The following is a 14,836-nucleotide window of genomic DNA, read 5'->3' as shown; positions in this document are numbered from 1 at the left end:
GAATAAAAACAATAACTGACTTAGCATAATATACATGTGTTTGGTTACGGTGAATATGAATTTTAAATCAGATTCTATTTATAAAAAAACCATCGAAAAATGGTGGTATTTTTTAAATCACGTTGCCCCACAATCGTTTTATTCCCAGTAGTTTGCATCAGTAGAACAGAACCGATATTAAGCTAAAACGTGAATGGAACCCGCACGTCATGAATATTCAGCTCCTAAATATAACCATCCTCTGTCAATTCTATACACCAACTGTCGGCACTTTTGTGCGGGTTTTATTATAACGAGACGAGTTATATGAATTGACTGGATGTTTGGTACTGACGATTGACGTTCGACTAGACTTTCTGGCGATGTGTATATAGGCAAGGTGAAGGTTGAATAGGGTGTGGGGACAGGCCACTTCAGAGACATCAATTTATAATTACAAATCACTAGTACTTAAAACCTTATTCAAATAAAATGGGTAAGGATTACAGACTAAACAGCACAAACAAACACTGGTGAATATATACATACAGCGGTCGATTTGAGCATATGAAAAGAACTATAGAACTGTGGGGTAAGATGGGATACCGTGGGTACCTAAATCTCATATTTTCTGATCGCGTTTTGAACAATTAACAACGGTCTATGGGAGTCGTGAAGATATAGTTTTATAATTCCTTAAATGTTCGTTGTTTACTATATACCAAATGTGAGGAGAAAATAGAATGTAAAGGTGTCCCATCTTCCCCCACCCTACTGTATAATTCTGATTAATACTATTTGTTTAATATCAAATGAGGCTATAAAAAAGAGAATGAAAACATGTTCCATCTTACCCCACCCTAATATATTAACATAACTTTTTTATTTGTCTCTTGACTATGTAGTTGCGAACAAAAAGGGCGATAAGTGACAACGTAAAGAAATGAAGAAAAGGTACCAAGGATTCTAAACCAATGGTATTACGTGACTTTTAGGCATATAATAGCAGTAATGGCGAACTAAAATACCCCACAATACACCAGACGAAAACCATATTAGAAAAAGACTGCCGCGAGATGTCCTACTTTTTTAAGATTATGGCGTTTTTTAATTCTTTTTGACGTCACATTTGGTAGAACCTGAGAATATTTAAAACATCATGATACCGTACCCTCAGGACTCGAAAAGAGCTTTGTAAGTTATAAAAACACAAGATTAGAAAATATGGGATACTATTTGTTAACGGAATCCCATCTTACCCCATAGTTACTTCACTACTTTGAAACAAATAACGTAACTTAAAAAAGGATAATTTCAAAATGTGACTTGTGCGTTACAGCATTTACGATACGTTTATCGCGTAGAAACAAATAAACATTAATTTTTTTACCATGCACTAGGGTGGGTTAGGATGGGACATGTTTTCATTCATTTTTTTGTTCCATTTAGATTTAAACAAAGAATATTTCTCTACTCTGAAAAGGCGTTGTTTTTTACTATACGCTTTCGTAATTGATTAAGCCTACACGTATGTAGGTTATAATAATAGTGTATTGACAGATTAAAGTTTAGCCATTTGCGTGTATCCCCTACAGCCATATAGGGTTGCGGTTACATATACAGTTCATGTGCCAACACGACTTAGTCATAATTCGAAATTAGAAGTCTGCCGCGCCACTATGATAATTAAATCACCGCGTACACCTATGATGGTGTTGTAACCTAAACGCTTAGATTTTAAAATAATAATTAAATATGATTTGAAAACGTTGTGCGTCCACGCACATTTAGTCGAGTTATTAAGAACAATTTACCCAATCAGAAAATAATAAATAAAAAAAACGGCGAAAAATAAGCACATTATTTGCAACCGTACTTACACTAATGTGAATTTCAAATACGCGCAGTATATTCAATAGTACATTAGTGATTAACCGCGTGTAGATTAATCAGCAGTATTGGTTTGATTCAAATTAATTATTCAGCACACGGAAACTACTGCAGCTTTTCAATAATTTAATTTCAGATTCAGTATTGTTAATATTTCATTACCGCGCGACCTCCATTTGGCTGCCAAGTTTGTTTACCTAAAAAACAAGCTTTTCCAAAAATAATTTTTGACCTTAACAATACGGTAGAGAGTTTTTTTTACATCTATCACAAAAACTCTGCAAAGAAAAAATAAATACGACACATGTACAACTCTTACACCATAATAAAACTGAAATAACTGTATTTTAATCTCATTCACAACAAAACGTTATTCAATACAAATACCATAATGTGTTTTGAGTATTTTTTAGGCAGTTTTTTTTCTTTTAGAGTGCAAACAATAGATATTTAGATATTTTACAATATCTGTTTTAAATCCAATGTGTATATGTAAACATGTGATAAAAGAATATACTTTGTGCAAAAAGTAAATTATTCTGTGTAGCGGGGAAATAGCAATGTATGTTATCATTATCACAATGCTGCAATTCCAAGAAAATGTGTTTTGAAATACTTCGATCATTTCTATAAGTGCTTCTCAACCCTTGCAATCAAAAATTGATCAACTTTTTAACAAATATTGTAAAAGGAAAAAACTTTTGTGATTATGCATATTGCGTACAAAAAACTTGTGTAAACTGTAGCTTCGAAAATCAGTTTGCCAAAAATTGCTATTAATTTATGTTTAATATTTTTTTCATGGCCCCAAAAAAGTTGAGAAGCAATGATGTCACTCAAAATAACAATATATGCCCTTAAACAATTTTTACACATACATAGTCACGGCATTTAAAAATGTTTGTGGAATTTATATATTTTTTTACTTTGGCAGGAACCGCAAATCTATGCTTAGCTTGTTTAAGGGCAAACTGTGTAGTAAACTGAAGTGCTATTATAAGTGTTGTGAATGAGACATACTTAAAATAACAATGAATTACAGGATAAAGGGTTAGAACACATTTGGGCATCTGAAGTACCATTAACACATGTATGGTACATCTACCGCAGTATTAAACTTAAAACATAAAGGTAAAAAGAACGAAAAATCTCGGTACTAATGAAAATGAATGCATGGAACTTGCGAATGTCAACAAAAGAGAAGTATAAACAATACTCTTGAAGAACTAAGTCACGCACAAAATGGGTCGGTACCGCAAATAACACGAAATATGAGATAATAAAACGTTACTGCTTTGGTTGGTTGCAATTGCACACATTGTTGAAATTGAAAAAGTAAAGCGTCTTAAATTAAAGTAGCTATGTAATATTCGATGGCAAATATCTAAATTTTACCCATAGGTCTATTCCTTAAGCTCTAATCCCATTGTACAGGTTACCAGTAAGCACTCATAACCACTTTAAATTACAAGAATCCTCAAATCCAAGTATATGTACATTAATGTCCTCAGCTTAACCACAGTACAGATGATGCATAATTCATAATTGAATGAATCAATGGGACGCATAGTAGTAGTACCAGTTACTAATCTTAGTGATGAAATATACACATTAATGTAACAGACCAAAGAATTAAGTACCTTATACTTATATACAAACTTCAACTGCTACAGGGTAGTGGTGTCTCAATCTGGCATTTCAAAGTCTGGTACAGCTCTTTGCTCAGATTTCCAATAATACATTGTTTTCGCAAGAACTCTAGGCATGTTTTCTGTCCAATTCCAAGGTACTTCATGTTGTTTATAAATGTTCCCAGTTGGCCGAACGTGACATTTCGAATCACTTCGTTTGCATTTTCCCTCTCTTCTGGAGTAAGATCATTCCAGCCAATCTGAGAACAATGCTGTTGTCTTTCTACATTGACAGCATCGAAAAAAGCTGCGTTCCAAAATCTCAACGATTTCCAAATCACTTGGTTTTTCAATGCATCATATAGGTAAACTTTTTCGTCATCTTTTTCTTTTGTCGCATTATTATTTTGATTAATAGTAGATTTTTTTTCCTCTGCATTAGTTTTATCACCATTTTCCATTGCAGACAAGCTGTCCTTAATGCCCTTTATTTCCTTATTCACCCATAAATTAGCAGCTTTCCAAATAGAAGAACTACCGTTAGTTCCCTTTTTGGATAAATTCTTATTTTTCTTTTGCTTTTTATTTTCAGATTTCTCTTTGGTGTCATTGTCTGATGCACTGGACAACTCATGCGCATAGTTGGCAACAAACTCACTGTCAGGGCTTTTAAGTTCGACAGGATCATGTGTTTCCTGGGAAAACTGCATGCTTGATATTTCCGGAACATGATAGTATGTGAAAGCCATATTCATGAGTGTCTTGCATGGTATAAAGTCATCTGCATCGTAGCATTCGAACAAAACCAACGCGAAACTGTGTGTGAGTTTGTAAAATGTTGACTCATTTACTTTCTGAGAGTTACATCGCTGCATGTTAACGAACTTAGCAAACATTTCTCTTCCATGAGCATCTTGGCAAAGTCTGCCAAAAGTCTGCTTGTCTGCAATACTAATTTCAACTGCAGGATTGAACAGCTGGGCAACATGTGCTCTCATAAATTCTTCAATATCATCCTCATAAGCCAAGTCATATTTTCCGATCACTTCAACTTCTGCACTTGGAGTAGAAGCTAACGAAGTGTCAGGTGATGAAGAAGTGCTTGTCACACAGGATCTATCATCCAGATCATTACTACTACAGTAATCAAGTACAATGGTGGGAATTTGAGGTGCTAAAGAACTTCCAGACATTTTGTCATTTAACCTGACCTAGTTCTGACAGTATACATGAGATGTCCATACACTGTTGTATATACACATCAACGCATGTGACTTTCTGTAAAGAAAACAACTGTCAACAATAACCATGACCTACTCTGAAAATATTTCGACGTATATTTTGGTATTACAATTACCACCTAATTAACAAACGTAAAACATAATATAGAATAAACTAGAATAAGTACGTGTGGTTAACTTACTAATTAGTAATACCCAAGAAACTTTCATGACTAAACTGTATACAGTAGTAAAATTAGAACACATATGATTACGAATCTGATAGTGTAACATGAAACAGGGAAACACCTGGTCTGTGAATAAACTTCTCTTTTCGTATGATCACACGTCACAGAACTAATTAATTTACAAACCAAAATTGTATATACAGAAAACAAAATTTAGGCTGACGTTAATGTATAAACTTAGAACTTTCAATATCCTTACCCACACGGCAACACTCTAACGAAAATTAAACGAGTTAATTGCTTAACGATTGGAGTCTAATTGGTTACAAAAGCCTACCGTGTGCTTACTATAACAGCATCACTAGTCTACATTACACTACGTGAAACACCCTAACAAAACAACATTTAGACGTGTGACGCCGGTTATGACTCGTCCAAATGAGCTCATGTAAAACGTAACGCTTGTTTCTTCTTTTTTCCCTTAGCGCTACCTTTTTCTCGCTTTGAAAAGACGTCATATCTAATTTTTGGTTCGAAAACAGCCGTTTTTGACGTTCGTGTTACAACCTATGCCTTATTTGGTTCTGACAGAAAAAATAAAACGCAGATTCTGTATAAAGTAAACCTTTGTTATAATGTTCCTATAATACTGAAACTATAGCCGAGTATAATGTGGTAAATGCATAAATTGTGTCAAAAATAACCTAAAAAAGCATTCAACTGTGTTTCGGATAAAATAATGCATAAAAGTAGAAAAATAAATCTCATATTCATGACAAAAGTTTGTCGAAATCGAACATAACAGTAAATATTACGACTTTTTAAAACGACGAAATTGCATCGCCTTTTATGAGAGCAGAGGGTTTTGTGGTGTTGAACTCGGAAGAAACAGAAGTCAAGCGTCTTCAAATTCAATCCATTTCGAGTTGTTTCCTTCAATTTGGTTTCCTCGGCGCGAAGGCGAGTCGTCGTAATTGAACCAGGAAGGTACACGGTCACTGTTGTACTCTACATGTTCAATTCGACTAGCCAATCGCTGTGCTGTGATTCTAGAGCGAAATAAAGAAATTAAAATGTTAAGTGAGACGGATCAATTAAGCATGAACCAATATACTGAGCAAATAGTACTGTGGGGTAGGATCGGATACCACGAACGCTAAATCTTAGATTTTCTGATTTTATTTTTAACAATAAACAACACTTTTTAGAGTCCCGGTGCTACTGTTATATAATTCCGTAAATATTCTTTTTAACTACCAAATGGAACAAAAAAAGGGTATGATACCATGTCCCATCTTACCCCACCCCACTACCTTTATTTTTAAAATTGTGCACAGTACGAAATACATTATGTTTGTTTCTGTTTAACCGGTTTGAATCTATTTCCTATTACCACAAATGTTAGCACTATGAAAAAGGTGCAGAAGCATTGGCTAATATAAACAATAGCTCTGTATCAGATTACTTGGTAATGCTTCTGCAGTAGAGAATAGTAAGACTACGAAGCTGTTTGCATCCTTTTCGCAGATACTTGACCGCCCTATCACTTATATGAATACAACCAGAAAGATTGAGAAAGTGAATGTAATGACACACACCAGATAGATACTGTATGCTTAAGTCCGTAAGCTGAAATAAAAAAAAAATGTTATTATTTATTGAGTACACTTGGTAACACGGAATAGGTAAGTCTCTGTATGTTATGTATATGAAAACAAAAACAAAAAACAAGAAACTGTTTCAATTTTATCACCCATAAAATTACTTGTGCCGTAACTAGTTAGCGGACACGAGGTATATGAAACAGAATACCTATATAGTAAAGAATGTCGTCGCCACGCGAAGGTAAATAGATACATTCATTCGTATTCAAAACTAACTTAAAATATGAACCTAAAATTGTGAATCGCGTTTTTAATGCAAAATCTTACCAACGGGCAACCAGCAACATTTAATGAAGTGAGCATGCGGCAACAGAAAGCAAGATTCTTGATCGCTGCATCGCTGAGGGACATACAGTGCGATACGTCAAGGGTGTCGAGTTCGGTGACCTTTTGGCAGAATTTCTGCAACCCCAGATCGGTGATGCCCTGACACTCTGACATAACGACGGAACGGATACGACTGTTCACGCCTAGCGAGGCAAGGCCCTGTGGGAGTTGTCGGCTTATCAGCGGAAGCAGGATCGATAGGCGGAATTACATTGTCACACAATACTGATAATTCCACTAATGCAAATTGGCCGATGAAATGAATAATTTTGATTCAATTTGACATATGGTTTTCGCATTACGTGCAAAAGTTACTATAGTTCAGTTTTACTACTTAATAGAGAAATGCGCTGTAAAACAAACGTTACCAAACATGCATTGTCTTATACAAAGATAAATCTGGCCTCGTTTTCGATGGCGATGTGTTATTTTAACCACGTTACAAAATCGTGCTGTATACACACAGGCCACAAAATGCCGGTTTTTGACTCACTTGGTCTTTAATGTTGGTACCGGATAGATCGACGTGCAATAGCGCAGGCATGCTGCCAAGTAACTCGATCCCAGCGTCAGTAACATGCTCACAGAAGCAAAGACACAGATGTGTGAGACTGTGGCACCTGCATATACAATATTAACGTTAAATATAGTTGATTAAGGTAAGGTTATCAATGTTTTTATTATATTTTTGGTAGTTATCAAGGAATATTTACAGAATTATATAACCGTATCCTCACGACTCTGAAAAAGTATTGTTAATTATTAAAAACACCTTAGGGAATATTGGATACCGTACGACATATACAGTTGATAACGTCCCCCCATGGCCTACTCAATACATTGAGTAGGCCATGCGCCCCAACATGTTTTTAAAAAACAAATAAATATATAAATATATGATGACGCAGTTAATTACGCTCCTCCGTGTATTTAAATACATGTAAATATATGTGATGACGGTCTGTCGGATTTCCCACGCCGACGTCACACATAGGATGTTTGCTACCAGCACGCATGATATATTGGATTTTAAGAAGTCTTAAGCACAAGAGGTTATCACATATACTTCTGTTTGTTAACAAGACACTATGGTTTAAATGCAGCGAACCGTGACCGAATGGCCGTGTTCGGTTGCCGAATAAATAAACTTATGAAACGTACTCATACATTATATATGGTGACGCACGAATTAGCAATTTATAAGTAGCCAATTCTACATGAATGGGCAACTATAGGATTTCAGGAATCACCCAACGACTATAATTACAATACGCTATACAACCATATACACGCCATTGGAATATGTGCATAAATGCCATAAGGTGTCCGCCAAATTTTGTACTTTGAAACAAGCGACGTTTAAAATACCCGCTGAACTCATAAAATGAAATAAAACAACATTAAAAAGGTCGCTCACCTTTGTGCAACACGGAGCAGAGACACGTCACTCACTCTTACACAGTTTGTGAGATTCATTTCACGGATCTTGGAACCAGAAGGTCCCTCGACCATTTGCCTCACCCCAGAATCGCTGATGCGAACGCAGTCAGCTAAGTTAAGGACAATGATACTTCGCAAAGGGGAGAGAGCTTTCAGCATCATGTCCGTGAGTCTTTGGCAATCAACAACGTAACTGAAAATATGAAAATGTCGCTGAACATTTATATTTTGGTGGAATAATGTTTTAATGAATATGCAATGTTAATTAAAAAAAGTTGCGGAAAGAATCTACTTTTTAAGCTTGTATAGTAGGGGGGTAAATGGGCTTCATTCTCGTTTCTCGTCCCATTCAGTATAACCATATCCTCACGACATTAAAATTGTTCAAAACACGATGAATCAATACGGAATTTAGGTGCTACCACCTTACCATACAGTACTGTTTATACTGCTGTGTATATGAGATTCAAAGTGTTGATCTAAAATTCTAAAATAAAAGGCAAATAACAATAAATGCAACTTAATTATAATGCACTACATAAAGGGCTAGATGTCTTGCATATAACTTGCAGGAAATGACGATGATAAAAACGCAAATCCAATACTAGATATGACGTCGAACGTAAACTAATATGCAAATTAGGGCACATTGGAATTTTAATCACACCAACTGTGGTTGTTATTGCGAATAACCGTGTGACCGCATCAATACGAATATGACAAGTGTATTAATGTGGGGTAAGATGAGACAGTTTTCATCCTCTTTTATTGTCCCATTTTGTATAAACAAAGAATAGTTTACAGAACTATGCAACCGCAGACCCACGACTCTAAAAGAGTGTTGGGTATTGTTAAAACACGATAAAGAAATATGGGATTTAGCTGCTAACGTAATCCCACACTCAACAGTACGATTTATTAATATCGAATTCACTGTGGGCCGTAATACGTTATAACGTATGAGATTGATCAAATGAGATGAACGGTAATCGATAAGAACGGTCTTTTTTTCAGAACACTGTAGTGACTCCGAATCTTAACACAGTTTATTGTTTGTATTATTTTTATGCCTGTAATGTTTTTAATATATTTAAAGTTAGTCTAAGTTTACGGTAGCAACATTTACGTAATTTTATGATGTTTATTTAACGTTAAAGGCAGATGTTTTACGCGTGCGTAGAGTGCTTGCTCTTTGTTATATGTCATATGACCTCCTAAGTAGATCACAGCGCTTTGACAAAGTATTTTCTAAAATTACTTTTTTCTTTTAAATAGACATGAATTTTCACAATTGTCACCAAAACTGCATTACATATTCGTTTTTCGTAAGCACACGTACCAGAAATTGTTTTATTATTGTTTTGATTTTTTATATTTACAACATGTTAGACGTTAGACGAATTTAAAGTTCTGCATTGAATATGCAAGTCTATTTTTGTTCAGTTATAAATGCGGACCTGACGTTGAATTGAAATTACCGAGCAGCCGGCTTCCGCTTCCAATTCAAGCTTGGACAATAAATTGACAAAGTTCATTTAATGATTTTAAAAGGCAGGAAAAAGATGGGAAATGTTTTCATTCTCCCTTATCGTGCCATTTGGTAGTAAACAAGGATTATTTATAAAATTATATAACCGTATTATCACGACTTTAAAAGAGCGTTGTTAATTGGTAATTGTTAAAGCACGATTAGGAAATGTTACGTGCTAACGGCGTATGCTTCTCACCCTAGACTAAGAAAATACTCCAATCTCACTCAGCTAAAACTTACAAGTGACCGATGTATGGACACATTTTGCCCAATGTCTTGAACGTATTGTCGGTGATGTTTTGGTTCGATTCTATTCGTAGCTTCTGCAGCTTCTTGGCTTGTGCAAGAGCTTTAAAAGCCATGTCTGTTAGGTTGGGGGAGCCTATCAGCGACACCGACCGGAGATTTGTGCATTTTTCAACCAGGCTCTGAAATAGGTTAAAATGAATAGAAATTCCCGCCGCCGTGGCACAATGGTAAGCGTGGGTCGCCTAAATTATCAGCCATATATAAAATAATAATAATACTCATGAAGTTGGTAACGCGTAAGTGCCCAGCAGGGTGTGTATGAAACAGAACACTTGTGTTATAACTTAAAAGCCTGTCTTTGGCCCGTCAGGGGGAAATAAGTTACTTTTATTCATTTAAAGCCGGGATAACGCTATAGTACACCAACAGTACTAAACACAAGCAGTATAATTGTACTTATGTGTGGTAAAAATCCATTTACATACTCAAGTAGGTGCTAGGCGGTGGCCACTTAAAACAAAAGAAGTTGTTTACTAAGATAATTGTGAGTTCGTTATTGTTATAACGAGATTAACCACTGAGTATATATGGTTATAATACTTTTGCTGGATTATATTTTATATGAATGAGGTCCTTTTCACAGACCTGTGATTTAGACCAGATTTGGGCCATTACCCTTATACTTTTGTTGGATACGTAAAATAACTTACAATAATGCAGGAATCGGTTAAAGAAGGCATGTCGTTAAGAACAATGGATTGAAGGCTGGTACAACCGTGTGCAACGTGACGGAATCCTTGTGCAGTTATTTGAAGGCAACCAGAAAAATCAATGTACGTTAATTTCCGACACCCCTTTCCACTTGCCATGTAATGAAGACCTCTATTATATAAAATCGAATATTGATTGGGGTTAATATACATATATAGTGGGGTGGGGAAGATGGGACACCTTTAGTACGTAATATCCAAATATCCTGATCGTGTTTGAAACAATTAACAACGATCTATGGGAGTCGTGAGGATACGGTTTTATAATTCTTTGAATGTTCTTTGTTTGGTACCTTATTATCTTTATTGGCACCAGATTTTTTATTATTTATCTTCAAATACATTAACGAATATCAGGTTTAAATTAAAAGAACAAAAAAGGGAATAAGCAATAAAAGATAAGATGTAATTAAAAGAAAATCGATTAAATAATTCAACCAAATTTGCTAAATATCTTTACCTGTCTGTGTATTTGGAGCAATAGGCAAGGCTGAGGTACTGCATGTTAAGGCAACATCGTGATAATGTACGTAATGTTCCATCCGTTATCTCAGTGTGTGATATGTTAAGGTAGAGAAGGGTGGGACAACTCTCTGCTATTGTACGCATCACTTCATCCTATGGAATGAAGGTCATTAAAAGAGATTTATGTAGGGACTGCATCATATGCACGTATTGTAGTATTATTTTATGTTGTTCCAGAGTATTTTTTCATTACTCTAGTTAATCCAAATTTTAAGCAAATGTATAAAAAATGTAAATACAATATATTTTGCTGAACAATTCAATATATTTTGCTGAACAATTTATGTTTAAAAAACACTTTTTTTACAATTTTACCAATTGAGATTTAATGTTACATTTAAAAATTCAACAAGATTTCAACATTTCAACAAAATTTCAACAAGATTTCAACATTTCAACAAAATTTTAAATTTTCAACAAGAAATACATTATAACCCCTTATAAATGTTACCAAGATCTTATAATTTCATTCATTCATTCAATAAGATTCTTATTGTACACACTCACATTAACACCTTTACATTCAGAGAAGTTAAGGTCCTGCACGTTTCTACATTCAGAAATCGATTTAAATGTCGGCCAGTGGACAGAGTAGCATTGTTGAAGGTTAAGATGTACAAGGTATGGCCGGCATTTTTGAAGACATTGTATCACCATCTTGTCAGTTACACTGCAAAGTAAAAATGAAGTTATGGGTTGAAGGTTCTGTGCTACTATCATTATTGGCGTATTTATCCTTGGGCAAGACACTTAGCAACAATTGCTTCAACCCAGTGGTTACAGATGGGTTGTCCAAATTGTCGACCATACATATAACTTTATAACTAATGCATTTTAAGCTTACTTGGATCGAACTTTAGAGAAGTTAAGATGGCTCCACAATGTTGGAGCTCCAGTTATAACTTTCCACGCTCGACAAACTCGTGCACATCGACCTAAGTCCATCAGGTCAAGAAAGCTAAAAATTTGGATTGCACATTTCCGTGGTAGCAACGATATGTCATCTCTGTATGGTGGAAAAACATTAAAAAATCTGTATATATTTGAAAATCATAACATGATTGAATCACATTTTTAACATAATTTATTTATTTATTTCTTCCAATACATTAGTGAAAATCAGGTTATATAATACAATAACATAAATAAAAGAACTAGCAAAAAAACAACAGTCTTATACACACAAGTGGTAAAAACTACTTGAACAATTATATCAGACAAAAACGTGGCTGCTAAACCCCTATATAAGAAATTATACTACATATTCACCTGAAAGTATCAGTAGGAATACCATCCTCTGTATCACAATCTTCATCCAGCTCTCCTCGCTCCAACCTCTCAAAATACTCCCTGGTCTTCCTCGCATCCACGGCAACTGCTCTCCACGCACGGAAGATGAGACGACAACTCGATTCGTTGCAAATCGAGACAACAATCGCAAATCCTCCTATTATTATAACATGTACAGACGTAACATTTTTTAATTTTAAAATGCTAAACCGAATTTTTTTTTCTAAAATGCTTTAGGATAACAATTTACATGCATAAGGGCAATGTTTTGGTTTAAGCCAAAAAGTAAGGTGCTAAAAGATATGATTCAGCTGGGGTAATACTTAAATATACCTAAATTACCTATAACAAGATGATCAACTTACTCTCTTGCCTGTCTTTTACAAAAGTTTTCCACGATGTCCATCTGCTAAGGTGGATTCTCATGATTCTGTGCCTGTAGTATCTGAAAACAGCATATATATAAGATAAAAATATAACTACCATAACAGTGAAATGGCTGCTAAAATTAATTTGGCCAGTCAAATACTAAAGAAGTGTTAGACTGGAATATTATACAACAGTTACCTTCTTGCTTCTTGCAGTTTCCTTAACATTCTTCCTTTCCTATGTTTTCTATCAAGATAATACTTCATCCATCCTCTAAAACACATGCTCATCATCTTTGTATTATAATGGTTGTATGCAGATGCGTACATCTCTGTTGATGGCTGTAATATGAAAGAGTTTAAATTAACAAAATAAGATAATTCCGGGGTCATAGCACAGTGGTTAGTGCAACTGCCTCTACCTCATAGGTTATAGGTTCAAGGCTTGTCGCTGCTAATGCTGTGGGCGTATGTGCTATTGTGCAAGACACACCAATTGCTCTGTGGTAACTGGTAATCTGGCACAAGGCGTATGAAACAATACATTGGCGTTATAAAGATTGTTGTTTTCTGGCACCCCAGGATAAAGCAAGCTACATTTATTTAAATACAAACATATTTAAAAATTACCATGTCTTATATTTAAGTGATCACTTTACAAACATTTTCTTAGAAATACATTTAGGAAAAAAAGTGTACAATAATAACATACCACAGTTCCCTCCCCAAATAAGAATATTTCATCAAGATAACTTTCAGTCATTTGCCGAACGTTTGGTCTTGAATCAGGTGGAACAAACATATCCCTGTTAAAAGAAAGTTCAATATTATATAAAGCATTTCCTGAATCTCAAAAAACTTCTACAGATAAAAAGAGAATATAGAAGCGGCATATCACAGTGAAAGAGTGTTCGTATACATAGCTTGTTAAAAAGTTGCTGTTAAACTAGAGGATCCTGGGTTCAAAACCTATTGCTATTACAGTGTTTTGGAAAAAATACTAAATTAACATTGTACCAACTCAGCAGTTACTAAAAAAAATTCCAAATTGTCAAATATACAGAATACTGTTGAACATAAAGTGTAATAAAATAAGACCATATGTCATGTATCTAAGTAGCTCATTATGATGTGTGACAACACTGAACAGAAGCCTCAGGAGATATTCAATGAAAAACATATAACAATAAAGCAGAACAAAACTGTATTAATGAAGTGGGGATTTATTTTATACACATTGTTTGATGACTACTGAAAATATTTACCATGAAACATTGTAGAGTCCTTGGACTTGAATCTTCTTAATGCTCTGTACTATCCATTTCAAAGGATCTTCAGGACATAAAACGATGAGACCCGTCAATAAACACTGCAATTATAGTTAGTGTGTACATATTTGTCATTCAGTTTACGGTGACATTTATATTGTAGTAAAAGTTGCTTTACATTTACCTCATAAACATCGGGAAGCTGATGAACGCGAATATATTCTTTCAATTTTCCATCAATCCCTTGGAGCGACGCCATGTCGATGCAGATTTTGTATGCTGATTGGAAATACCAAAAAAATGTATAGTATTTTGCTTTTTCAACCAAAAAAACTGTTACATCTTTATCTTCTGTGTTGACCAAAACAAACAGAACGCGACGACACGCTTGCTATTTGATTGTATCAAAAGTTGTCTAGGAGATTCCAAAGTATGTTTTACTATAGTAGGTAAAACAAAGATGGGAACATTGATTAGATATGAGTATATTTTTACT

The 14,836-nt window shown here is 34.8% G+C and overlaps 2 protein-coding genes across 2 annotated transcripts; both read right to left on the bottom strand.

Moving 5' to 3' along the window:
* Positions 1-2,190: 2,190 nt before the first annotated feature.
* On the bottom strand, positions 2,191-4,812 carry LOC100180957 (uncharacterized protein KIAA0513-like). Its single transcript, XM_009861061.3, has one exon. The coding sequence runs from the start codon at positions 4,691-4,693 to the stop codon at positions 3,530-3,532; it is 1,164 nt and encodes a 387-aa protein (XP_009859363.1). The 5' UTR covers positions 4,694-4,812; the 3' UTR covers positions 2,191-3,529.
* Positions 4,813-5,516: 704 nt separating this feature from the next.
* LOC100178592 (dynein regulatory complex subunit 6-like) lies at positions 5,517-14,757 on the bottom strand. Its single transcript, XM_002130764.4, has 16 exons — positions 14,525-14,757; positions 14,338-14,441; positions 13,785-13,878; positions 13,272-13,414; positions 13,070-13,149; positions 12,684-12,861; positions 12,259-12,420; positions 11,922-12,084; positions 11,350-11,507; positions 10,830-11,001; positions 10,111-10,298; positions 8,317-8,532; positions 7,393-7,519; positions 6,840-7,058; positions 6,374-6,537; positions 5,517-5,957 (listed from the first exon to the last, which is right to left on the bottom strand). Exons 1-16 carry the CDS (start codon positions 14,597-14,599, stop codon positions 5,804-5,806), a joined length of 2,397 nt encoding a protein of 798 aa, XP_002130800.1. The 5' UTR covers positions 14,600-14,757; the 3' UTR covers positions 5,517-5,803.
* Positions 14,758-14,836: the final 79 nt, after the last annotated feature.

This window comes from Ciona intestinalis, chromosome 8 (genome assembly GCF_000224145.3).
Source record: "Ciona intestinalis chromosome 8, KH, whole genome shotgun sequence".
NCBI classification, from domain to species: domain Eukaryota; kingdom Metazoa; phylum Chordata; class Ascidiacea; order Phlebobranchia; family Cionidae; genus Ciona; species Ciona intestinalis.
This window is presented reverse-complemented; position numbering and strand designations above follow the sequence as displayed.

Excerpts from the sequence above, each read along its gene's own strand:
- LOC100180957 (XM_009861061.3), bottom strand. The coding sequence starts at position 4,693 with ATGTCTGGAAGTTCTTTAGCACCTCAAATTCCCACCATTGTACTTGAT.
- LOC100178592 (XM_002130764.4), bottom strand. The coding sequence starts at position 14,599 with ATGGCGTCGCTCCAAGGGATTGATGGAAAATTGAAAGAATATATTCGC. Across the intron at positions 13,415-13,784 it reads TATTTGGGGAGGGAACTGTG|CCATCAACAGAGATGTACGC; the intron begins GTATGTTATTAT and ends TTCATATTACAG. Across the intron at positions 7,059-7,392 it reads GTACCAACATTAAAGACCAA|GGCCTTGCCTCGCTAGGCGT; the intron begins GTGAGTCAAAAA and ends CAACTCCCACAG.